Here is a 26,921-nt window from a genome sequence, read left to right on the forward strand (position 1 = left end):
TGTGTGTGTGTGTGTGTGTGTGTGTGTGTGTGTGTGTGTGTGTGTTTGAAAGGGAGAGAGAGGAAGGGGGAGAAAGAAAGATAAACATCAATTTGTTGTTCCACTTATTTACGCATTCATTGGTTGATTCTTGTATTTGCCATTAACAGGGATCGAACCCACAACCTTAGCATATCAGGACAACCCTTTAACCAACTGAGTTACCTGGTGAGGGCCTGGAGAGAATTCTTATAACCAGGAATTTACAGAGAAAGCCACATCTAGACTTGCAGAAAGGGTAGAGATGAGAAAAGGGTTGGCCCTGCTCCCATGGGCAGCTGAGGTTCTGGAGGGATATCTCAGCTGTGGGGAGGGTTCCCCTGAGAGGTGTGGGGTCTCAAACCCAAGGTGGGCTCCCCAGCCCAGAGCACCAGAGCCAGAAAGAAGCACCCACATAACATTTGGCTGTAAAAATCAGCAGGGTTTCTGTCCACCAGGGAGAGACAAGAGTCCACTAAAGACACAGGCAATCTCTTAAAGGGCCAACACACAAAATTTTTTCACTCACCCTGGGCTCCAGCAGAGGAAGGGCAGAATGGACTAGAGTTGTGTGGGCAGAGACTGGGGTTTGTGGCTCTGGGGAGAGAGCTGAAGGGACAGCTGCCAGGACCCTTGTGCTGAGTCCCTCTCCCTTACCACAGATGCCATCTTTCTTGGGTGGAGCACTCCCCTACAAAGGCCATCAGCCTGGGAGAAAGCAATAGCCCCACCCTCTGGACTCCCTCTCACGCCACCCTATAGATCTTATGCTCTACTGAGGAGTCAGCTGCCTTGTATGGGGTGTAGAGGTTTGGGCAAACTCAAGGGGTATCAGTGGCTGAGTTGTGTGGTATTGGGACAGGAGCCATTTCCTCCACTTTCCTGTGAACCTGACTAGCATATCTCCCTCATGGGTGATCTGATAGACCCACCCTCTGGGCTCCTAGCAGACCCATTTACCCAACTTCTGGTGGCTCCACCCTGCTGATGGCTGGGCAAAATCTGGGACAGACTGAGTTATGTGGATCTCTGGTGAGGAACACAACACCCACTTTCTCTGAAGCCTGACCAGCACCTCCCCTTCATGGGAGATTCACTAGCCTCATCCTCCCAACTCCTGGAGGCCCCACACTGCTGAGGTTGGGCTCCTCTCAGCAGAATCTCAGACAGACTGAGTAGAGCGGCTCTAGGACAGGGACCATTATTCCCTTGCAAGCCCAACCAGAGAGAGCCCTGCCTTCACATCACCAAATCTTGGTCTTTTGGGGCCTGAAAACTGCTAGCCTCACTCTGATGACTCCCTGAGACCCCACCCCAACACAAAGGTGTGAGAGCATCCAGCAGATGGCAGCTAGACTTGGTGTACCTGGGACATTTGCTGAGTGGCCTTAGTCCAGAACTGAAACTGAATTTGAATCTCTTTCAGTCTGGTGAACACTATGCACCCCTACCTGGCGACTCACTGTGAAATACCTCAGGCAACTCAAGTACCATCAGAGGCTCTTTCAGTGACTGAGACTACCAGACAGCTGGCAGGCAAAGGCAGATATTGGGGGACCTTGGGATTTTTGCTGACCTGACCCTGGGTCCAGTGCTAGTAAAAAAACAGTCTTGGTGCACAGCTTGGTCCTTTCTGGGAGCACCCAGGCCTATCAGAGGCCACCACAAACTGGAAAACTTGTAGCTCCAAACAAGTTGCTGGGGCCTGTCACAGACAGCATCTGACTGTGGCAGGCACCAGAGTTCCCCCAAAGGGCCAGAATCAACACACCAGTGGCCAGCTTCAGACAACATCAGAACAGTATCCAATAAGCTTCCCAAGCAGTATATCCAATTGGAGATCTTGACAAGCACCAAAAACTGCTGAGCTGAATTCCGCTTTGTGTGGTCAGCACCTACACAGCAGCATGGATGCTGTGACTGGGGTTGAGAGCCACAGTCAGCATGAAGGTCAATTTGACACATGAATGGGTCAATAGCAATGAGACTCAATCACAATAGGAGGGCCCAAATAATCCACACAAGGCACTTTCCTGGAGCACCCAGCTCAGGAGATCAAGGAGACTGCACCACTGGACCTCAAATGACACCACATAAGGCTACCACACAAAGGCTGGGAGTCAGATCAGATCTACCTATTACATAGAAACAAAAAGGCAGTCAAAATGGAGAGACAAAGAAATATACCCCAAATGAAAGAAGAGGAGAAAGCTCCAGAGGAAAAATAAATACATAAATAAATAAAATGCAATGAAGGCAAGAAATTTATCAAATATAGAAATCAAAGTGATAATGATACTCAACAGCATGAAAAAGAACATAGAAACCATATAGAAAAGACCAGTCACAAATGAAGAACACAATATCTAAAATAAAGAAATACACTGGAAGAAATAAGCTATAGGTTGGATGTAGCAGATGATCAAGTCAGCAATTTGGAACACAAATAAGAAACAAACACCCAATCAGAGCTGCAAAAAGAAAAAAATATTAAATGAGGATAGTTTAAGGGACCTTTGGGACAACATGAAGCATAACAACATCTGCATCAAAGGGGTACAAGGAGAAGAGAGAGAGCATGGGATTGAGAATGACCAAAAACTTCCCTGACCTGGTGAAGGAAAAAGACACACAAGTCCAGGAAGTACAAGGAGTCCCAAACAAGATGAACCCAAAGAGCACTACATCAAAACATCATAATTTAAATGGTACAGGTTAAAGACAAAGAGAGAATCTTAAAAGCATCAAGAGAAAGACAGTTAGTTACCTACAAGGAAGCCCCCATAAGACTGTCAGTTGATTTCTCAACAGAAACATTTCAAGCTAGAAGAGGGGCATATAGGAGGCAGCTGATCAATGATTCTCTCTCATCATTAATCTCTCTCTCTCTCTCTCTCTCTCTCTCTCTCTCTCTCTCTCTCTCTCTCTCTCTCTCTCTCTCTCTCTCTCTCTCTCCCTCTTCCTTCCTCTCTGAAATCAATAAAAAAAAAGTTTAAACAATAACATAAAATATAATTGAAACCAAGAGCTTATTCTTTGGAAATATAAACAAGATTGATAAACCTTTAACCAGACTCATCAAGTAAAAAAAAGGGGGGGAGGAGGACTAAATAAATAAAATCAGAAATCAAAGAGAAGAAGTAACAATTGACACCAAAGCAATACAAAGGATTATAAGAAAATATTATACATAACCATATACCAACAAATTGTGCAATTTGAATGAAATGAATAAATTCCTAGAAACATACAATTTTCCAAACTGAATCAGGAATAATCAGAGAATCTTATAGACAGATTACAACTAGTGAAATTGAAGCAGTAATCAGAAAACTCCCAACAAACAAAAGTCCTGGACCAGATGGCTTCACAAGTAAATTTTACTAAACATTCAAAGAACTAGCACCTATCCTTCCCAGATACCCATGCAGGGCAGCACACATGGCATCTACTATATAGTCACATCTTGTACTACTCAGATCAATCTGCTTCATAAAATACGCTTTTGGATTCTGGTTGGTCTCTTTTCCAGAAAGAAACATAGAAGAGAAACATTAGTGGAATTAACTACAGTCCCTACAGCTACAGCAAGTCTTGAGAGACTAACCAATACCCATCATCCCCCTTTTCTACCACCCCATTCTGTTTTCTCATTGTCAGTACCTATCCTGGTGTAGGTGGCCTACCTGGTGAGGTAACACAGGCCTGCAGCATCAAGGGTTTGAGGCCCCAATCACCATGCCCTCTTGGGCCATGGCTGCTGCATTTGTCAACATATAAAGAAATTGGGCAAGAGAATATCACAGAATGTCTAAGTTTATTATCTGAAAGCCAATCATATTCTTGCCTGCCACCTTCACTGTGTGAATGCAGCCCTCAATATCCTCCTGATGACCAAGGTCAATTGCCCCTTCCAGAAGGTAACGCCTCTCCTTTCTGATCATCTCTTGGCACACAGAGACAGAAATATTGTGTAGCAGCAAGAACTTGCAGTTTACTAGAACTTCATATGTCTTGTGGAAAATTTTTCCTCTGGGAACCAGGACTTTTAAACTTACAGAACCCATATTTGTAAATTGAAAGTAAAATTTCCCTACATGGGTCAGCTCGGAATGATAGTATATGGGGCCACTCCAGCTTGATTCCTGGAGCCATGTATTCTACCTAGTGGAGACACAGAACTGTATGTTATTGATTTAAAGTGTATACTGTATCCGAGAGGATGTTGTCCCTTTCCAAGCTAGAACCTCAGCTGATCCTTCAATAAGCTATTCTAAATGCTGTATCAAGCTAGTAGTTTCTGAGTGGTGTGGTATGAGATATGCACAGTGGATCCCATGATAATGTACCTGTTTCTGCACAATACTTTGAAAAGTGGATCTCTCAACCTGCTAGAATATTATGTGTGATGATGCGCCCATGGATCATACACTATGTAAGCCCTTAGACGGTGATGCTGACTGAGGCTTTGAAGGCAGAAGAGGCAAACCTAGACCCATAGTGGAAGGTGACTGATGTAGTCACTTTGTCACCATGTGGTTTCCTGGTCTCCTCGAGGAATGGTGCTGATTGAAGATTCACTTTGACCTCTTCATAGATCAAATCACCTCTGTCTCTCTTTTCCACTTTTAAGGTTCTTTGTGAAACCATTGATAACCCAACATAATCTTGCCATTTTAAAATCCTCACCTTAGTCACCTTTGCAAAGTCACTTTTGTCATGTAAGGTAACAGATTATGCTAAGGAATAGGGCATGAACATTAGTCTACCTACCACAGTGAATATGTCAGAGCCCAGCTCATGGTGGGTGAGACTGGCCCCATGACCACTTGTTGTCCCATGGTCAGGCATTCTGTATATATTATGGCCCAATAGCTGCCAGGAATTATTTTTGAAAAAATATATGATTTTCCACTGTAGATGTCATGGCCTTGCTCTAGGTGCCTACATTGTGATTCTTCTATTAGGACATGCCAAAACCTCCAAATGGCATCTTTTCCCACCACAGATGTCTCTGATCCCATATGGTATGAGGGCTCTTGCATGACAGTCTGAACCTTTCTGTTCTGCGCCTCTCAAAAAATGGTAATCTTTTTTGTCATCCAATATATGTCTTGAAGCAGTATTTCCTAGTGAGCTATATTCAGAACCCAAGAGACCTACCAAGAATTTTGCTCCCTTCTTTAGCATGGGAGGTTAAGATGAAAGCATTCATCTCTTATTTTTTATTTACATTACTAGAGGCCCAGTGCACAAAAATTTTTCACTGGCAAGGGAGGAAGGGTGGGAGGGAGTGTCCCTCAGCCCCACTTGTGCCCTCTCACAGTCTGGGACCCCTCGGGAGATAACCACCTGCTGGCTTAGGCCTGCTCCCCAGATGGCAGATGGCAGGCCCGATCCCTCAGTGCCTGCCCCGTCTCCCCAGGTCGTGCACATGGCAGGGCCGATCCGAGGGTTGGGGCGCCACCCTGGGTCGTGCACACAGCAGGGCTGATATGGGGGTTGGGGCACCACCCCAGGTCGGGTTGCACACGGGATGCCCCAGGCGGGTCGCACACCGGCCGATTGCTGCTGCCCCGCCTGGCCGCCCCGGGTGGGGTTGCACACGAACGCCCGCCACCCTGGGTCACAAATAGCAGGCCTGGATGGAGGCGAAGCAGGCGGGATGGCGCTGTCGCACCCTGCCTGCAGTCTGCAAATTAGCCACCATCTTTGTTGGCAGTTAATTTGCATATCCCGCCGATTAGCCAATGGGAGGTATAGTGAAGGTACAGTCAATTACCATGTTTGTCTATTATTAGATAGGATTATATATATCCCCTACCCCCTTTCTTTGCCCCCATTCACCCTCCTTCACCCCACCTTAGGCCTTCCCCACACTCTTGTCTGTGTTCATGGGTTATGCATATATGTATATAAGTTATTCAGTCAATCTCTTACCATCCCACCTACCACCCTTCCCTCTGATATCTGTCAGTCTGTCCCATGTATACATGCCTCTGGACCTATTTTGTTCATCAGTTTATATTGTTGATTAGATTCCACATATAAGTGAGGTCATGAGGATACTTGTCTTTCTCTGACTGACTTATTTCACTTAGCATGATACTCTCCAGGTCCCTTCATGCTGTCTTTTAATGAGTAAGATATCCTTCCTTTTTACAGCCACATAGTATTCCATTGCATAAATGTACCACCGCTCTTTTATCCACTTATCTACTAATGGACATTGGGCTGTTTCCAGTTCTTAGCTATTGTAAATAATGCTGCTATGAACATAGGGGTGCATATATTCTTTCTGATTTGTATTTTGGGATTCTTAGGATATGGTATTCCCAGAAGTGGGATCACTGGATCAAACAGCAATTCCATTTTATATTTTTTTAGGAAACTCCATACTGTTTTCCATAATATCTGCACCAGTCTGAATTCCCACCAGAAATGCACTAGGGTTCTCTTTTCTCCACATCCTCGACAGCAGTTGTTGTTTGTTGATTTATTGATGGTAGCCATTCTGGCAGGTGTGAGGTGATACTTCATTCTCATTTTAATTTTCATGTCTCTGATTAGTGGCATTGAGCATTTTTACATATATATATATTAGCCATCTGTATGTCCTCTTTGGAGAAGAGTCTATTCATTATTCTGAAAGGGATTTCCCATCCTATCCCATACCACTAGACTCTTAAAATATTTCTAGTGTGGCAGGCCCTGAATCTCTGGTATTTTTTGCCCACCCTTGAAAATACATGTGTGTTACTAAGACCTCCAATGCACTTGCCACTTCTTGCTCATCTAATCCATGATTCACATGATGATACTGATATAGTAGACTGAGATATCCATAAAGGCTAATTCTCTTTGACTATATTATTACATCTAGTGGGAAAGTTAATCTAAGATTGAAGCAAGACTATAAATATACTAGTATATTGGTGTCTGTCCCAAGTGGATGTGAACTGTTTGGATGCTTTTTTTTTGAGAGGGATGGCCAGTTCATCAGCTAAATACCATACACCTGAGGCCCTGCTCAGCAAAGATACCACATTGAGTACAGTCACTACAACTGGGATTCCTACTTGGTTGAGTTTGATTGTTCATTGTCATGCTCTAGGATCCATTTGGTTTTTGTGGGAGCCAGATTGGTGAATTGAAAGTGAATTTGATGGGAACCACCATCACTATATCTTTAGGTCTTTAAGAATGGTACTTACACCTGCCATTTCCTCCAGATGCATTTTTTATAATTTTGCTATCTTGGCTGTGAAAGGGTGGGGGTGGGGTGGACAGTTTCACCTTTAGGCTTTTCTAACTATGATAGCTCTTAATTTATAGGCAAGAAACCAATATGGAGGGGGGGGGGTCCAACTACCAAGTATGTCCATTTCAAGTACACATTTAGAGACCAGAGAAATGACTGTGGGGGAATCCATGGACCCAGTGATTCTACTATCAGCTGGACTTAGACTATGACTCCAGCTCTCCATGTTTCAGTGTCAGCTTGGATCCTGAATCCAAAAGACCTCAAAATGCTTGAGTAATCCCCTTTTCCCAATGTGCATTTTCCTGAGTAAGTTGCCATAGGTCCCTTTGGGAAAATACTGAGGACGTCATGATCATATATCTTTTCTATGCTGTTGCAGGGTCTTTCCTGGTGGGGACCTGACTTCTCCTTCAGGCAAGAAATTCTGTACCTAAGAAGCGGCCCAGGTCTGGAAACTGGGCAATGGATAGGAATAGATGTCCTTAGCTTCCTCATTATCCATTCTTGATTTATTTTTTTGTAAAGGTTGAGCAATACTTTTGTTGGCTTCCCATCTATCTTGCCGCTAAGAACTCTGTGTTCTCTTTAACAATAGGTTTCTGAAGATCACGTCCCTCTCTGGCTGCCACTCTGACCTTGCTGCTTATTACAATAATTGTGCACAATTTGTTACCTGGCAGTTAAGCACTGCCACCTGGCTTCTATTATGTAGCAATTTTGTTACCTCCAATGCTATTGGGGAGCTCAGTTCTGTAATGCCATTTCCTACTGTCAGCCCTCAGGATCTACTCCAACTTCCCTATCCAACCTCCAAACCAACAGCTAGGGTTAAGTCATGATATAATCTCGCTGTGGAAGTGTTGAGTATGTTAATAAAGAATTGAGGCTATAACCCTAAGGAGGTGCACTCACCCATAACACAAGATTTAACCTTCTAGGTAGATCCTTGAGAGATAGGTGGAGTTAACTGCTGTTCAATGGTGTTTGGAAGCTTGAGAAAACAATGGCCTGCACTAAGTGAACTACAAGTGTCAGAACTCTTGCAGCAGATGGTAAGAAAGGGATCAAAAAATTCCTGGAACAGGGCATGCTAGAGTGAAAATACAACAAAAGGCTATGCTTCACTGATGGGCTCAGAGAACATTTGAAAACCATAAAGGTTGTGCTTAAGGAGAAGGTCACCAGTATTATGAGAAGCTCAAGAGTGGCTTTTTCACAGTCAGAGTAGCTTTATAATAGTATTTTTCCTGACTAAAGACAATAAGAAAGCTTTTGTTAAAAAAGTAAATTTTAGAAAATAAGTAATGTGGAAAAGCATAATATTAGGGAGGAGAAAAAACACTAAAATCTCATCACACTGAGAAAACATAATTAACATTTTAATGATCATTCTTTTATGCATTTCTTTATATATTTATGTATAGCCATGTATAGTTTTTCATTAGTTGAATGTCATCTCTCCTATCAGAATTATAGAGACCTTTCTTTTTAAAACAACCTTATTTGCTCCTCCCTTCTGTCATCTACCCAGTCCATCAATTGCCATTCTCTACCATCCAAATCAATGTTAACAATGTGTTGTTTATTTATTTATAACTTTTCTCCTGCTTTTAACACATACAATATTTCCTTGTTCTTTCTAATTTATTTATTTTACAAAAATGGAGTAATATTCATAGAGTTTTCCACTTGCTTCTTGCTTATCTCCCTTAGTACATGATATAAATCTTTCCCAAGTTAATTATTATAAATCTATCTCATCCTATATAATAAAAGAGAAACATGCAAATTAACCATCCCTTTGCTATGCTCCAGCCACACCCACAAGCCAATCAAGAGCAAGTATGCAAATTAACCCAAATAAGATGGCAGTGGCCATGGAGCTGGAGCAAGCAGGAGGCTTGGGTTGCCCCCGGCGATGGAGGAAGCCAAGCTTCCTGCCTACCCTGGCTAGTCCTGGGCTCCGCCCAAGGCTACAAAGTTTCAATTATAGAAGATAAATAAATCCCAGAAAGAAAAAAAAAAAAAAGGAGAGGCTGGGAGCTTGGGTCACCAGGAGCTTGGTCAACCTAAAAATGGCCATCAGCCCCTCACCCAGGCTGGCCACACCCCCATGGGGTGAGGGTCCCTACTGTGGGGCTTGACCAGCCTGCAAACAGCCTTCAGCCCCTCACCCAGGCTGGCCAGGCACCCCAGCAGGGACCTCCACCCTGAAGGGGGTGTGGCCAGCCTGAAAACAGCCATCAGCCCCTCACCCAGGCTGGCCACACCCCCATGGAGTGAGGGTCCCTGCTGGGGGGCTTGGCCAGCCTGCAAAGAGCCATCAGCCCTTCACCCAGGCTAGCCAGGCACCCCAGTGGGGACCCTCACCCTGATCCAGGACACCCTTCAGGGCAAACCAGCTGGCCCCCACCCATGCACCAGGCCTCTATCCTATACAATAAAAGGGTAATACGCAAATTGACCCTAACAGCAGAACGACTGGGAATGACTGGTCACTATGACACACACTGACCACCAAGGGGCAGACGCTCAATGCAGGAGCTGCCCCCTTGTGGTCAGTGCACTCCCACAGGGCGTCAGCACAGTGGTGGTAGCAGGAGCCTCTCCCGTCCCCTCAGCTGCGCTACGGATGTCCGACTGTAGCTTAGGCCTGCTCCCCACTGGCAAGTGGACCTCCCCTGAGGGCTCCCGGGCTGCCAGAGGGATGTCTGACTGCCAGCTTAGGCCCGATCCCCCAGAGAGCAGGCCTAAGCCAGCAGGTGGACATCCCCCAAGGGGTCCCAGACTGTGAGAGGGTCCCAGACTGTCCCAGGCTGAGGAACCCCCCCTGAGTGCACAAATTTTTGTGCACCGGGCCTCTAGTTCTTTATAATGGCTAGAAAATATTCTAGGATGAGGAGGTACTACCAATATTCTATTACTGATAAGCATTCATATGAATTCCATCTATTGTTATATATATATTATGCAAAGTCTCCCCTTGGGAGTTCGATCAGGAGACTGGTCCTGATTGGCTGGACCCCAGCAGCAAGCTGACCTACTGGTTGGAACATCTGCCCCTTGGTGGTCAGTGCACATCATAGGGACTGGTCGAACAGTTGAACACATGGTTGGACACTCAGCATATTAGGCTTTTATTATATAGGACTAGAGACCCGTTGCAGGAAGATTCCTGCAAGAATAGGGCTTCCAGCAGCTGGAGCGAAGGAGAGAGGGGAGCAAAACCCGCTGAGGCGGGCTTTGCTCCCAATCCAAGCCGCTGTGGCTGGGTTTCCCCTCCCACTCCCAGCTGCTCCTGCTGGGTTTCCCTTCCCACTCCCAGGCACTCCTGCTGGGTTTCCCCTCCCACTCCCAGCTGCTCCTCCTGGGTTTCCCCTCCTGCTCCCAGGCGCTGCCCTTTCCCCTCCAAGCCGCTGCCCCTCCGGCTCCGCAGCCACTGTGACTGGGCTTGCCCTCCCACCTCCTGCCTCCCACCTCCGCAGCCTTGGCTCCGTTTCTGTCCTCGAGGCCTCTACTTAGCTCCCTTCTGTACTGCTTGGCCTCCATGTTGTCCTCAGTCTTCCCTAGCAACTGGTATATGCAAATTAACCATCATCTTTTAGCTTCTATAATTGAAACATTGTAGCTTTTGGAACTGTTGCTTCAGGAGCTCAGAGCCTGGAGGCGGCAGGCGGGGAACCTTGGCTTCCTCCGTCACTGGAGCAAGCAAGCCTCATGTTTGCTTAAGCTGCCTGGCTGTCAGCCGCCATCTTGGCTGGCAGTTAATTTGCATATCTCGATGATTAGCCAATGGGAAGGGTAGCAAAGTTACGGCTAATTACCATGTTTCTCTATTATTATATAGGATAATGAGTTCACCCTGAAACAGTTTCACTTGCCAGAACACAGATTTATTTCTCACTCATATCACCAGTTGTTGAAGGTCACGAGGGCTCTCCCTAGTGCTCTCCTGCAACTTGGAGATCTGAGCTGCTTCCATTTTGCAACTCCACATCTTCGGGTTCTTTGCTTCTAGCCACAGGGTGAGAGAAAACATAAGCATTGAAGACTACCACCTGCTACTCCCACACACATTCCCATTGTCAAGAACTCAGGCACATGCTCTCAATGCAACCACAGGAGAGGCTGGGAAATGCAGTTTTTCTGTGTGCCCAGGAAGAGGAAATGGTATGATGAACCAGCATTATCTCTGTAAAAAAAAAAAAGAAAAATGTATGAAAACTTACATAAGGCAGAATTGGCATAGCTGAACCCTGAGGAAAGTATTAGCAATTAATAAATTACACTACTAGTAAGAATAAAAAAATAACTCAATTTCTTCTTTACATTGCACTCAAACAAATAACTTTCAAATGGATTAAAAGCTTAAATGAGAAAGACAAAAGGAGAATATGACCCAGGGATGGGAAAAGAGTTATTATCATACAGACAAAAAACAAAAACAAAAATGCCACAAACCCATAAGGAAATGATGGATAAAAATACATCATAAAGAGAGAAAAGACAAACTGGTAGAAGATATTTTCAATACGTACAACTGAAAAAAGATTAATATTTAGACGATCATACTAGCCTATTGCCACAAAGAATAATCTAATGGAAATAATTATACTTCATTGGTAAGTCACAAGATTCCATTTCACAACCATTAGACTAAAAAAGGTAGTCATACAGCATCAATGTTAGCAAGGAGGAGGAGTTATGGGAAATCCTTTCCACTACTTGTGAGAATACAAATGGAAACAAAAAGTTTGAGAAATAATTTGACATTATCTCACAAAATTAAAATTGTGCGTACCCTGAAGAAATATCAATTCCACTTGTAGACAAATTCTTATAAGTATGAATGAATTATGATTAGGTACTTCAACACAAATAGTAATCTTGAAAATACAATGTTGAGTGAAAAAACAAGATACAGAAGAAGACATTGTGTACCATTTTATATAGTTAAATCAAGCAAATGTAAGGATATTTTGAGAATCCACACATACAAAAATCCATACATGTGTTTAAGAATCCATTCAATAAATAAAAGCAAGAGAATAAGCAAAGTGAAAATTTAGGGTAGTGGATAACGTTGGGGATGTGGCTGGGGAGCAGGGGTGGGGAACTTCAAGGACACCAATAAAGTTAGATTTCTTAAGTGGGGTAATGGCTTCACACGCATTAATTTTATTATGTAACTAGAGGCCCGGTGCACAAAATTTGTACATGGGTAGGGTCCCCTAGGCCTGCCTGTTGATCAGGGCTGATCAGGTTCCCCGCATCCTGGCCTCCCCGCCTCCTCCTTCCCTCGCTTCCTCAGTGTACCACCATCATTGCTGTTCACCTGCCATGTTCCACGCTGCCCCCTGGTGGTCAGCACACATCATAGTGAGCAATCGAACTCCCAGTCTCCTGGTCAAACTCCCAAGGGGACAATTTGCATATTAGCCTTTTATTATATAGGATAAGCTAGTGTTGGCATAAATATTCCCTATGCACCAAATATTTAATTTTTAAAATCAACTCTCTCTCTCTCACACACACACACACACACACACACACACACACAAAGAAAAGAGAAAGCACTCTGCAAACTGACTCCCATTTAAGAGAGCTGTTGATATTGCAATTGTGTAGGAGCAGAAAGAATGAGCGAATATATGTTCTCTTTTTAACACCACATAGTCTGTAGCAAGATCCTCTTTTCTTCTAACATTTAAAGTTTGTTTCCTTTTTGTAATTATCTCAAAGGCCCTAACGGTATAATTTTATTTCATTTTTGCTTTTTATTTAACATCAAAATTCTGTTTTATTTTTCCCCAGTGGCCAGGTTTTATCTGCTCTTCCTAGAAGCTCTAGGGAAGATCAAATTCTGCAGAGTCTTACTACAGCATATGTGGTAATTTTTCCCTTATTTATTTGTAAACTAGAGGCCCGGTGCACGAATTCATGCATGGGTAGGGTCCCTCGGTCTGGCTGGTGATCGAGGCCTATGGGGGCAGGGGGGACCAGCTGACCAGGGAGAGGGGCCATGGGAGGTTGGCTGTGGGAGCACACTGACCACCAGGGGGCAGATCCTGCATTGAGCATCTGCCCCCTGGTGATCAGTGCGTGTCATAGCGACTGATCGACTGGTCGTTCTGGTCATTCTGGTTGTTCGGTGGCTTAGGCTTTTATATATAGACTAGAGGCCCAATGCACAAAATTCATGCATGGGTAGGGTCCCTAGGCCTGGCCAGCGATCAGGGCCAATCTGTGGGGCAACCAGTGGGGTAATCGGGGGGGGACCGCTGGCACCCACCTTGGCTAGCCTGGTGCCACCCACTCGCCATTCTTGCCCCCTGCCACCACTATCAGTCGCCTCCCTCTGCAGGGCGACCCGCCGGGCGATTGGGGGGCCCTTGCTGGCACCTGCCTTGGCTGACCTGGGGCTTACAGGCTGGGGGCAGCTCCTGCCCCCTGGTGGTCAGTTGGCATGATAGCAACAGGTTGTTACACTGGTTGTTCTGCCATTCGATCGATTTGCATATTAGGCTTTTATTATATAGGATTATTTCATTTTGTGGAAGTATTGTGTGCCATGTTCTCTCCTATATGTTGTCTAACTTGCATATCACTGGTATAAACCCCTCTTCTTATAGCCTTTTTCCCCTTCCCATAATCACATGATTTTGCTGGTTCCCAAAATCAAATCTTCTTCATTTGTACTATTGGCTTTTGAGCTAGCCACATAATAGTACCTTGGGATTTAAAGTGTGTATTTATAAAGATACTATGATAAAAGAAGTCCAGTAGGACTTCACTTATAAAACAATAGTTTTTAACCAAGAAGCAAACATCAAAAAGACAAGGGAAAATTTACTAACATTTTCATGCCTGGGACCCATCTCCCCAGAATGCCTGATAAGAGTTACAAAATATCATGGTAAAAAATTGATGGCTCCATGTTTGTCAGACCAGATTAAAGTTTCAAGAGAAATGCATGTGAAGCCTGAAGAAGGAGGACCTGGGGTGACTTGGAGCACCCTTAGATCATAATGCAGCTCTGACCTCTGTGTAGAAAGGAAGATTGTGCATGAAGAGTCTCTGGACTGAAGGGAAGTTCCAATGTAGGTCTGGGGGGACCAGTGATGAGTCCTTAAGCCAAAGGCACATGTAAGAAGAAACTCCTATCTAGCAAGAATAGACCTGCAATTTTGGGGGGGGACCTGCATTAATATAATCATAATGCTCAATCACTGGCTGTCTGCAGCTCCGGAGAGCATGGCCTCAGTCTCTGGTGGATCAAGAACAGGAACAGCTGGTGAGGTCAGTCAACTATGTTTCTCCCAACAGAAGAGTTGAGCAGTGAATTTTCACAGCCAACACGCTGTGGACAGAGAAATACCACCAAAGGAAGCATCAGAGATTTAGAATTTAGCTCTTGGTCTGCCACTCCTAAGTGTGTGATTTTAGACAAGTTTAGCTATGAGCCTTAATTTCTTCACCTGAATAGTGAAAAGAATGACACTTGCTGGGTTTATACCAAACTATGACTATAACGATCACAGGAAATGAGTGTGAAAGTGCTTTGAAAAAGTGCAGTGAAATAGGGAAAAAAATGTGAATAATTTTGGAAGATATTGACCAAAGCCCATAATTAGATTAAAGAATGGGAGCACAGACATGATGATAACATCAAGAATATGGATTTTTTTAATTAAAGAAAATCACCATTTAATCAACTTTCTATACAAAATTTTATTTCTCTTCTGAGTATCTGACATACACATCCAGTTTTATACAGTTGGGCCTTAAGTATACTCATTCACTCCTTCGTTCATTATTTAATCAAATATTTATTGAGTACCTACCATGTTCCAGGCCCTCTTTAGCAACTGAAATTACAGAGAAAAATAAAACAAGCTCCACACAAAATAAAAGTTTAGAATGCCATGTGTATAAATGAGGACCAGTGGCCAGGAAGTATATTTTCACTAGAGGCCTGATGCATAAAATTTGTGCATGGGTAGGGTCCCTAGGCCTGGCCGGTGATCAGGGCCAATCTGTGGGGCAACTGGCGGGGCGATCAGGGGGCCCCCATTGGCACCCACCTTGGCCAGCCTGGCACCGCCTGCTCACTAGCCCTGCCCCCCTGCCGCCGTTACAGGTTGTCTCCCTCTGCAGGAGGTGACCGGTGGGGCGATCGGGGGCAGCCCCCCCCCCACCACCACCACCAGCCCACTTGCTGGCAAGCCCCACCCCGCTCCGCCAGCCTGCTGGCTCCCGCATTGGCCGGCCTGAGGCCTGCAGACTGGGGGCAGCTCCTGCATTGAGCGTCTGCCCCCTGATGGTCACTGCGCATCATAGCAACTGGTTGTTCCAAGGGTCGCTCTGCTGTTCGGTAGATTTGCATATATTATATAGACTTTTATTATATAGGATTCTCCTTATAGATACACTTTTATGACATTAGCTACAGATAAGAATAATATAAATAACCATTTTTTGTTTTATCAATTTTTCCATTTAAAAGTGTAGATTGTTCTGTGGCAGCCAGTAACAGCTGACTTTATTGTAAAAGCAAAAGAAGTCCATTTTTTTGTGAATGCAGTTGATATAATCAATGTGAAATTCCATTTACATGAGAACAGAATTCCATTCAGGTAAGCATCATTCAATATTCATTGAATAATTATTATAAGCACCCATGAGGCATTTAACTAGCAGACGGTACAATTGCTTCTTGGAAAAAGAAATACTTACGTTAAATCTCCAAAACAGACTGGTGATAAAGCCCAAGTAGCTGGCTCTGTGACCTTGAACAAGTGGTTTAACCTCTCATGACCTCAAAAGGATTGTTAGACTCAATGATCTGTGCAGTTTCTTATAGGTCTTTCTAATTCTTTCCTTCTTATAGTCCCTCTACTGCTGTGTGCTGGGAGCCAGTCCATCCTTGCTGTTTCAAGGGACCTGGCATATATGGCATACTGTTCTTAATATGTTTGCTCACCTTCTTGGCACTATGTGTTTTAACCAAGGTCACCTCTCTGAGAAAGGTTGTTTCCCCAGGTAGGGATTTTCCCCTGAAGTTAGGGAGGGAATAAAACCCCTTAACTAAGTTCCAGGTGGGTAATTAATCACTTTAACTATGAACAATCATGCTTAAGTTACATAATCTTTACTCCCTGGAATGAAGATAAGAAGCGCCCTAACCTTTGGAATAGAGATTGATAGAATTGGAATCAACTGGTATAAATACAGATGTAACAAGACAACAGGACACAGAACCTAGACACAGAGCCTACACAGAACCTAGACACAGAACCTACACAGAACCTAGATACAGAAGAACTTTGCTGGAGAGAACATGGCAAAAGATCCTGGACAGAAACTGGCCACAGAACCTAGAGACAGAACCTAGCGAGAGAACCTGGCTGAAGAACCTAGAGACAGAACCTGGATAGAACATGGCAAGAGAACCTGACTAGAACCTGGTGACTGAACCTAGCTGGAGAACCTGGACAGAACCAGTCTGGAGAACCTAGCAACAGAACCTGATGACAGAACCTGACTGGAGATCCTAGATAGAACCAGGAGAAAGAACCCAACCATGCTGGTCAACTGAACGCTGCCTCCGTGTCATTCCTTCTTCGCCGACTCCGTCCACACCTTTGGGGACCCCTGAACCTGCTGGGGTTGGACCCCAGCAGCTGTGGTCAGCAAACCGTGGCTCGCGAGCCACATGCGGCTCTTTGGCCCCTTGAGTGTGGCTCTTCCACAAAATACCACCTGTGGGCACGCACGTACAGTGTGATTGAAACTTCATGGCCCATGGGCAGAAGCCGGTATTTTGTGGAAGAGCCACACTCAAGGGGCCAAAGAGCCGCATGTGGCTCGCGAGCCGCAGTTTGCTGAGCTGCAGTTTGCCGACCACTGCTCTACTGTATACCCAGACTTGGGGAACAAAATTGTCATTCACTTGAGTAGACTTTATGGTACCTCTCAAAAAAGCAGCTGGTAAAGAGGATTTTGCTTCCTTCACTAGGTCGTTGAACATCCCTGAATGTCTGCCTCAAGACTAAAGTGTAGCAAATGCAGTTTCTGCTCAGAGTTCATGCCCTCTTCCTTTTGAAGTCTCCTATCCAACATCTGCTCTCTGTGTCCATTGTTCAAATGTTCATGTCCTCCTGTTGCCCTAGACCAGTGATGGCGAACCTATGACACGCTTGTCAGAGGTGACACGTGAACTCATTTTTTTGGTTGATTTTTCTTTGTTAAATGGCATTTAAATATATAAAATAAATACCAAAAATATAAATCTTTGTTTTACTATGGTTGCAAATATCAGAAAATTTCTAGCCCTAACCGGTTTGGCTCAGTGGATAGAGCGTCAGTCTGCGGACTCAAGGGTCCCAGGTTCGATTCCGGTCACGGGCATGTACCTTGGTTGCGGGCACATCCCCTGTGGGGGGTGTGCAGGAGGCAGCTGGTCGATGTTTCTCTCTCATCGATGTTTCTAACTCTCTTTCCCTCTCCCTTCCTCTCTGTAAAATATCAATAAAATATAATTTAAAAAAAAAATTTCTATATGTGACATGGCACCAGAGTTAAGTTAGAGTTTTTCAAAATGCTGACACGCCAAGCTCAAAAGGTTCACCAAACTGCAGTTCGCGAGCTACATGTGGCTCTTTGGCCCCTTGAGTGTGGCTCTTCCACAAAATACCGACTTCTGTGCATGGGCCACAAAGTTTCAATCGCACTATATGTGCGCGCCTGCACTTGGTATTTTGTGGAAGAGCCACACTCAAGGAGCCAAAGAGCCTCATGTGGCTCACGAGCCACTGTTTGCCAACCACTAAAACATGGCAGAGCTAGGAGTTGAACCCAGACCTATCTAATGTCAAAACCTTGATTTTTATCAATTGGCCTCAATAAAAGTAAAGAAATATTATTAAAATGATAGCTAACTTTCAACTTGTTCATCTCAGATAATTAAATGGCTTGATTCAATGTTTGCCTCGTTAACAGTGTGGCACTTCTCAAGAGATATTAAATAAGATAACTTTCCCATACCTACCCTATTCCTGTGCTTCTACTTCTCTAGAGATTTTATCATCTTTGGCTATTCAGAACATCTGGTATAGTTCAATGATTATCACAATGAAAAATAAAAAGAAAAAGCTTTCTTCTTCTCCTTGGTTTTTAACTGAAGATAGAATAATACAATATTACTCTGGGTTAAAGAAAGCTGCCCACTAACCTATATGCTCACATAAAAGACACTGATGAAGCACAGTTGAGAAATGTTGATAATAGTAGGGAAAGGGTGACATTTTGGAGGCCTTGAAAACAGACCACATAGAAGTCACTTTCTCCAGTGTACATATGGGCTCTACCAAGAAGGTTTGTGAATTTCAGCTCACCATAATGGTAAGTGATATAGTTTTCACCTTGATGAACTTTAGCTTGTTAGGTTTCTTAGTGATTTTTTCCCCATGCTCACCTGTTGTGGCTACAATGGGCCATGTGGGAAAATCAGAGCCCTTTTCAAAAACCAGCTCACCCTCTGTTTTATCATCTAGTATCTTGATGGAAGATGTGGAAGATCTTATCTGCCAGCAGACTTCCAATGATACCATCAGCCCCTGCCAGCAGACTTCCAATGATACCATCAGCCCCTGCCAGCAGACTTCCAATGATACCATCAGCCCCCGGGCCTCCTCCTCATACTATGAAAATTATCACCCACTAAATGAAGTAAGCCATCATATTTCTCACCAAAATTACTATTTTCATACCAGCATTTTCACTTCAATTATGGAAGATTACTAAAATATCATAATTAATGGAAAAGGGTAAAAAATATTAAAATTAAGTTGATCATATGGTGGTAACTCATCCTTTTGTAGATATTTTCACTGGGAAAATTGCATCATATTTGGTAAACTGCCTCTAAGCAGGATTTTGTCCATAACTAAGAGTTTCTCTACCTGCTAGGAGTAGTACTGCATGCTAAGGAACTGCAAGGAATAATAAATAGGGACTTTTTATTGAAACTGCCACACAAAAATTTAACAGTCCACTGTGTTAGTCTGCCATAACAAAGTACCACAGATTGGGTAGCTTAGACCGCAGAACGTTATTCTCTCACAGTTCTGGAGGCTAGAAGTCAACAATGAAGGTATCAGTAGGGTGAGCTTCTCCTGATGATCTCTCCTTGACTTGCAGATTGCTGCCTTCTCGCTATGTCCTTACCTGCCCTTTTCTCTGTATTACACATCCCTGGCGCTTCTATATGTCTCAATCTTTACTTCTTATAAGGACACCAGTTAGAAGGGATTAGGACCCACACTAACAGCCTTATTTTAACTTAATTACTTCTTTAAAGGCCCTATCTCCAAATATAGTCACATTCTAAGATACTAGACATTATGGGCTTCAACATATGAATTTGGGAGGTACACAATTTAATAATGACATTCCAGAAAATGCCTTGGAACTCTCCTCCCTTCCACTCCTCCTTTCTAGGAGGTTCATAGGAACCATAGTAATCTTGCTCTTAAAAAATTCCCTCAAATCCTCCTTCCCCTTCAGAACTGATCTCTTTTTCAGTCCTGACCACAAGGTGGGCAGGAGGTATTCTTTTGTCATTGACTCTCACTTAGAAAACTTAAGTAATCCACTGTGGGGAGAAAAACAAATACCCAATAAAAACACTTTTTAAAACAAATAGCAAAAGAAGATAGTTATTCAAAGGATGTTATCTTCATTACATCAATTAGATTGTGAAATAAAGATCTTCTATAAAACTACCTTCATATAATACAGCCTCCCCTGTTGAAGGAATTCTACTGAACCATCACTGGAACACAAAATAGTTGTATGTAGTTGTTCTTTCAGATGTAGTCATTCCTTAGAAGAATAGCACGGTAAACAGAGGCCCACTGCGGAAATCCCTGACGGCTAAATCTCCAGCCCCTCGGACATTGACAGCACTGGTGTTTGGCAGGTAGGCTTCTCAGGAGCATCTTTGGACACTAGCCTAAAGTCAGGCCTGGAATTCTTTATTTGTCCTTCCACTGCAATCTTGATGGAATCACAAGTACCACTGGACTGTCAACTAGGAGACAGGCCCAGAATCAAATGCCTTCTCAGGGTAGAAGAGAATTGTTTTCCCCTCCAGATTGTACACCTTTGCCCCTTATCATCTCACAGATCTTCTTGTGAATTCACGGGTTTCTAGTGGGAAATAAGGGCCCTATCATTTATCCTGTGCAAAGACAGTGCCCAGGCCTTCCTTAGGTTACTCTTAAAAAGTGAAATTTTTTTAAAAAAAAATTCAAATAAAAGTGAACTTGTGAATGAACGGTAAAGAGGATTTCATACACAGAGGCAGGGATTTGATGTGATGAGCCTTTAAAAATAACTCTTAGGAGACATACTTTAAAGATGAACTTTTCCTACTTTGTCATATGGTTTTCAGTACTTTTCTACTCTTTCTCTAAACCTTGATAATTTTCAAAACTTTACTTTTATTGATTTTTCCTAAACAACAGAAGAAACACCTGCCCCAAGTATTTTAGTTCCTCATTCTTTCTACCTACACAGGTTTTAGAGAGCTCTCCTTCCCTTGAAGATGCTCTCTGCTTCCTTTGGTCAGGGAAATGCTTCAAACTTACTCTATGACTGACTGCTTATGTCCATTTTGATAGATCTATTCTTGGATGGATGTTATAACTGAGCAGTATCCTGATATGATTGAAAAAATCCACATTGGATCCTCATATGAGAAGCGTCCGCTTTATGTCTTAAAGGTATGTCATGGGGGAGAGTCATTGACCTGTCGACTCCAGGGGATGTGTTAATTCTCCAGTGGCACTTGTTATAACTTGGATTTTTTTTTCTTTGAGTTCTGTAAATATTTGTATTACAACTGTTCCTCCACTTTAATACTCAGCTACTTAGGGTTAATTTTTTTTTTTTCGCTTTACTAATGCAGTGTTGGTCTATGAGTGGAAATCCCAATTTTAGAATTAACTCTGTCTCTTTTATATGACAGATAAATTCCCTGAACTTCAAGACCTACTGTCATAAAATAAAGGGCGAGGGGTGTGGTCTGGATTATTTTTCATGTCCTTGTTTTATTTATACCACTGTTGTGCCCAGATTTCAAGATTCCCAAGGGCCCACCAGGGAGCCAGCCAGTCCAATGCAAAAGCAAAGAGTCCTTCATTTCAAACTAGTTCAGCTCCTTGACCACACTCACCGATGCAACGGTAAGCCCAGTGGCCGAGAGAGAGAGAAGCCTGATGGGATTGTGGGTTTTATAGTAAGGGCAGGGGAGGGGACTGTGGGCCCCGCCGATTGGCCAGGCGCGAGTCCGGTCTTGTTACACAGGATGGGGTCATCTCTATGGCGCGCACGTCCCTTGATTGTCATTGGTTAGTTTAAAGAAATCCCGGGCTTAGGACCTCGTGGCGCAACGGTAGCGCGTCTGACTCCAGAAATCCCGGGCGTGGCCAGCAGGGGCCTGGGCTTCCGGGAAGAAGGTACACTCCTGAGCACATGGCGGTTGCCCCAAAAATGGAGGACCCAGGGCAAGATGGAAGGCGCAGTCCTAGCCCCCCCCAGGGCGAGCTGAGCCCAGGCTCCAGGGGCCAGTCCGGTTGCCGGGGGTCCAGCAGATGACCAGTTCCAGCCCAGACAGGAAGTCCACGTCCTCCATCTCATCCCCGGGGGCGCCAGCAGCATGGTCAGGCTGTGCCTCATGGGGCCCGGTGGCCGGCCCACGTAGGCCCCGCGACAACTCGCCCTTTCACCACCACCGCCTCTGACTGCCTTACGTAGGAAGAAGAAAAGAGAGAGATGATCTGTTATTGGACAAACACTGACACTGACACAGTTTTTGGAACAAAACAAAACAAACAAAAGCTGAACAACCAAACCCAGGGAAGGATAAGAACCAGGGAAATGCTGGAGTCCTGACAATAGGGTTGATATGATAGCTTCTGTTCTAATCACAGTTCATTTGGTTATTCATTTTCAGTTGAATAAATTGGCCTTCGTAAAGGTGAATAAATGTGGCCAAAGAAGAATTTGAGGGAGACATAAAAACATACTAATTCTTTCTTGATAATTTATAATGATGTACTTCTGTTTTGTACCACTTTCCCCACCCTAAATATATCCTATATAATAAAAGGGTAATGTGCAAATTGATCCTAACAACAGAGTGACTGGAAATGACTGGTCACTATGACACACACTGACCACCAGGGGGCAGACGCTCAATGCAGGAGCTGCCCCTGGTGATCAGTGTGCTCCCACAGGGGAAGCTATGCTCAGCCACAAGCCAGGCTGACGACCGCCAGTACAGCGGTGGTGGTGGGAGCCTCTCCCACCTCCTCAGCAGCGCTAAGGATGTCCGACTGCAGCTAGGCCTGCTCCCCGCTGGCAAGTGGATATCCCCCGAGGGCTCCCAGGCTGCCAGAGGGATGTCTGACTGCCAGCTTAGGCCCAATTCCCCGGGGAGCGGGCCTAATCCAGCAGGTGGTCATCCCCCGTGGGATCCCAGACTGTGAGAGAGCACAGGCCAGTCTGAGGGACCCTCCTGAGTGCACAAATTTTTGTGCACCGGGCCTCTAATATATATATATATATATATATATTAGACCAGTTCCAGCCGGGACAAGAAGTGTACAAAAATTTGTGCACTCAGGGGGGAGAGGGAGTCCCTCAGCCCGACATGTGCCCTCTCGCAGTCTGGGACCCCTCGGGAGATAACAACCTGCTGGCTTAGGCCTGCTCCCGGGTGGCAGAGGGCAGGCCCAATCCCTAGGTGCAGCCCCTGGTCGGGCTCAGAGCAGGGCTGATTGGGGAGTTGGGCACCGCCCTCTGTCATGCACAGAGCAGGGCAAATCGGGAGGTTGTGATGCCACCCTCAGTCACGCTCAGGGTAGGGACGATTGGGGGTTGGGGCATTGCCCCCTGTCACACTCAAGGCAGGGTCAATGGGGAGGTTGCGGCGCCACCCCCTGTCATGCACAGAGCAGGGCCCATCAGGGGGTTGGGGAGCTCCCCCCGTCACACACAGAGCAGGGCCAATCAGGGGGTTGAGGAGCTTCCCGCTGTCACTCACAGAGTAGGGCCGATAGGGGAGTTGGGGCACCACCCCCTGTCACACAGAGCAGGGCAGATCAGTGGGTTGGGGCGCCGCACCCTGTCACACTCAGGGCAGGGCCGATGGGGAGGTTATGGCTCTACCCCGTCACACACAGAGCAGGGCCCGTGGGGGGCGGTTAGGGCATCGCCCTCTATCACCCACAGAGCAGGGCCGATCAGGGGGTTGGGGCGCCAACACTGTCACACTCAGGGCAGGGTCGATGGGGAGGTTATGGCTCTGCCCCATCACACACAGAGCAGGGCCTGTGGGCAGAGGGGAGGGGTTTGGGGCACCGCACCCTGTCACACACAGAGCAGGGCCGATCAGGGGGTTGGGGTGCCGCACCCTGTCACACACAGAGCCGCAGGGCGATCAGGGGGTTGGGAAGCTCCCCCTATAAGGCACAGAGCAGGGCTGATCAGGGGGTTGGGGAGCCTTCCCCTGTCAGGAACAGAGCAGGGTGGATAGGGAGGTTGTGGCCCCACCCCTGTCACACACAGAGCCGCAGGGTGATCAGGGGGTTTGGGCACTGCCTCCTGTCATGCTGATCCCGGTGCCAGGAGACCTCGTGGCTCTGCTGATCCCAGTGCTGGGAGGCATATTACCCTTTTACTATAAAGGATAGAGGCCTGGTGCACGGGCAGGGGCCGGCTGGTTTGCCCTGAAGGGTGTCCTGGATCAGGGTGGGGGTCCCCACTGGGGTGCCTGGCCAGCCTGGATGAGGGGATTATGGCTGTTTGCAGCTGGTCACACCCCCTCAGGGTGGGGGTGCCGCTTGGATGCCTGGGCAGTCTGGGTGAGGGGCTGAGGGCTGTTTTCAGGCTGGCAGGTGACTGAAGCTTTAAACCGCTCCTTTTTTTCTTTTTCTTTTTTTTTTATTCTGGGCCAGCTTTAGCTCCGAGGCTTGGCTCCAGCTCTTAGGCCTCCGCTGCTGAAAGCAGGTATCTGGTTTGTTTGGGTTCTATAATCGAAACACTGTTTCAACTCCAGCTCTGAGATCCCGGCTGACTGAAAGCAGGTTTCTGGGGTTTTGTTTAGCTTCTATATTTGTAACAATGTTTCAAACTGCAAGCTCAGAGGCCGGCAGCGGCAGGCGGGGAACGTTGGAGTCCTCCATCACTGAAGCAAGCAAGCCTCCTGTTCGCTTCAAGCTGCCTGGCTACTGGCCGCCATCTTGGCTGGAAGTTAATTTGCATATCACCCTGATTAGCCAATGGGAAGGGTAACGGACGTATGGCTAATTACCATGTTTCTCTTTTACTAGATAGGATATTTAAAAAGAAGCTCTGGAAAAAATAATCATTGGAAAATATTTTATTTACTAATATTTAATTTACATTTAGTTTCCCAACATTATCTAAATTGTGATAGGTGTGCCTTTTTGGTCATTCAAAGATAAGATTTTGAGTCAGAATTTCTAAGTTTTAATCTGTTCTGAAGAAACTTGCAGTGCAGACTCAAGACAGACATATGAAACATAGGGTCTTCTTGGTGACTGAGTTGCTCAGATTGGATTCTTGTAATCATGGCATCCCATCCATGGCATTTGCTTTCAGCATGTTGTGTGTACTCACTGGAACTTGTGTTTCTGGTACTTAGATGTACATGTGGGGAAGCCATGCTTCTTGCATGCTTTAGTCTCCTCTTACTTGGCCAAGGATGCCCACATGAGGACATAATGTAGGTCTCTAGGGTTCCTCCTGCTTGCCAGTGTCAGGACCAGTACCAGCAGAGCTTGCTTAGCACAGACAGAAGACAACTAATTCAGACAACTCAAGGTTTTCTAATAAATTGAATAGATTAAGTCAGCCAAGCAGTTCTCTTCTTTGAGTAATTTAACCTTTCACGGTCAGTGCACGTGACTCTCTCACTTGCTTTCTCATTGAATATCACTATCTCCAAGTTAGTTAAGAAAATCTTCCTTGGGTAGTGCAGATGGCAATCTAAAAATCTAACTCTCTCTTTTCTTATTTTGGAATTTCAACCCCACATATTTGTTTGAGTTTACAACACTCTTCTCCCTTCCCTCCATACTCTAAAGTTGGGTTGTAACTATTTTTTAAAAGCAAATGAAATATAATTCATTTTGTTTGGAGGTGAATTTGAGAATTCTGCTGAAGATCTTAAAGGCTATCACTGAGAAAAGAAAGGTTGGAAAATATCTCCTTTTCCAGAGATTTGACATCATGCACTAGCCCCCCACCCCCCAATACTGTGAATCAGAACAAGCCTATTGTCCCCAGATATATTGGTGATAAGTTTGTGTGAAGTTAGATGTGTGATTCTTTTTGTATGAAATGGAGAAATAGCCTACTGGCTCTCCTTTCTCAAGCCTTTCTCTGTTCCACACCTCCCACAGATAGCTGCCTACCCAACACATACCATTTACCTCTAACGATGTGTGAAGAAAGTGCCTGAAGCACTAGTTCTCTGGTCTCTACTTCTACATTTCCACTAGTTATAACTACTTAAATGTTTGGGGAATAAAAGAGCTTTAAGTCAAAAGCCCTGGCTTCAATGCTTAATTCTGACTCTTACCAGGTATGTGATCTTAATAATTTTATCTCTTCACTTTTAATCTCACCAGCTTTTAATTTTTCTTCAGAATTCTCAAAGTAATTCAGAGACTAATGCATATGTCATATATTTGTTAAAAGAGTCTATAATAATAAAAGCATAATATGCTAATTAAACCAGACATCCTTCCGGAAGACCTTCCAGAGGAAGCCAGGGCTGCGAGGGAAGCCCGGGTCCAGGTGCCAGAGGGAAGCCGGTGCTGGCAGCCGGGGGAAGAAAGGCCTACTCTTGCACAAATTTCGTGCATTGGGCCTCTAGTTAAAATATAAGCCCTAAATAAATGGAAGTTATCCTGAGGCTCCTTGCTATTATTTTTATTTTCTTTGGGCAGGTTTCTGAAAAGCAACAAGCAGCCAAAAATGCTGTTTGGATTGACTGTGGACTCCATGTCAGAGAATGGATCTCCCCTGCTTTCTGCTTGTGGTTCATAGACCATGTAAGTACAGTATTCACATTCTCTTAGACCAGAGTTTCGAAATACGTGGCCTAAGACCAACTGTGTCAAAATCAGCTGGATTGTTTACAAAATGCATTTTCCCAAGTCACAGCCTAGAATTCATGACTTAAAATCTCTGGAGGTGAGGCATAGAAATCTACAATTTTCACAAGCTTCCCAGATAACTTATATGCATATTATGCTTTAGAGTCATAACTTCAAGCATTAAAATCATTCTAAAGATTGTCGGCCTTTTCTTTCTTACATTTTAAGCTAGGGCTAACCACTAGAACATAATTAAGAAGTAGCATGCAATTGTAATATTTTTACAAGTAGAAGAAAGAACTAAAGCAATTACATAAATTAAGTTTCATTTAATTTCTCATTCTTTTGATTTGAATTATCCAGACATTTTTTGCCATATTCTGCCCTTGCAAAATTAATATAAAGTACATTATAGGGCAGATCATATTTTTTCATATATCATAATA

The 26,921-nt window shown here is 44.7% G+C and overlaps 1 protein-coding gene across 1 annotated transcript in view; it reads left to right on the plus strand.

The window, feature by feature from the left end:
- The window catches only part of CPB2 (carboxypeptidase B2), a 73,495-nt gene that overhangs the window by 2,944 nt on the left and 43,630 nt on the right, over positions 1 to 26,921 (plus strand). Inside the window, 5 exon segments of the mRNA XM_059684482.1 lie at positions 13,097 to 13,172; positions 15,794 to 15,918; positions 18,838 to 19,012; positions 20,968 to 21,069; positions 26,326 to 26,430. Of these exon segments, the coding sequence (XP_059540465.1) occupies positions 13,097 to 13,172; positions 15,794 to 15,918; positions 18,838 to 19,012; positions 20,968 to 21,069; positions 26,326 to 26,430 (583 nt within the window).

This window comes from Myotis daubentonii, chromosome 2 (genome assembly GCF_963259705.1).
Source record: "Myotis daubentonii chromosome 2, mMyoDau2.1, whole genome shotgun sequence".
Classification (NCBI taxonomy): Eukaryota; Metazoa; Chordata; class Mammalia; order Chiroptera; family Vespertilionidae; genus Myotis; species Myotis daubentonii.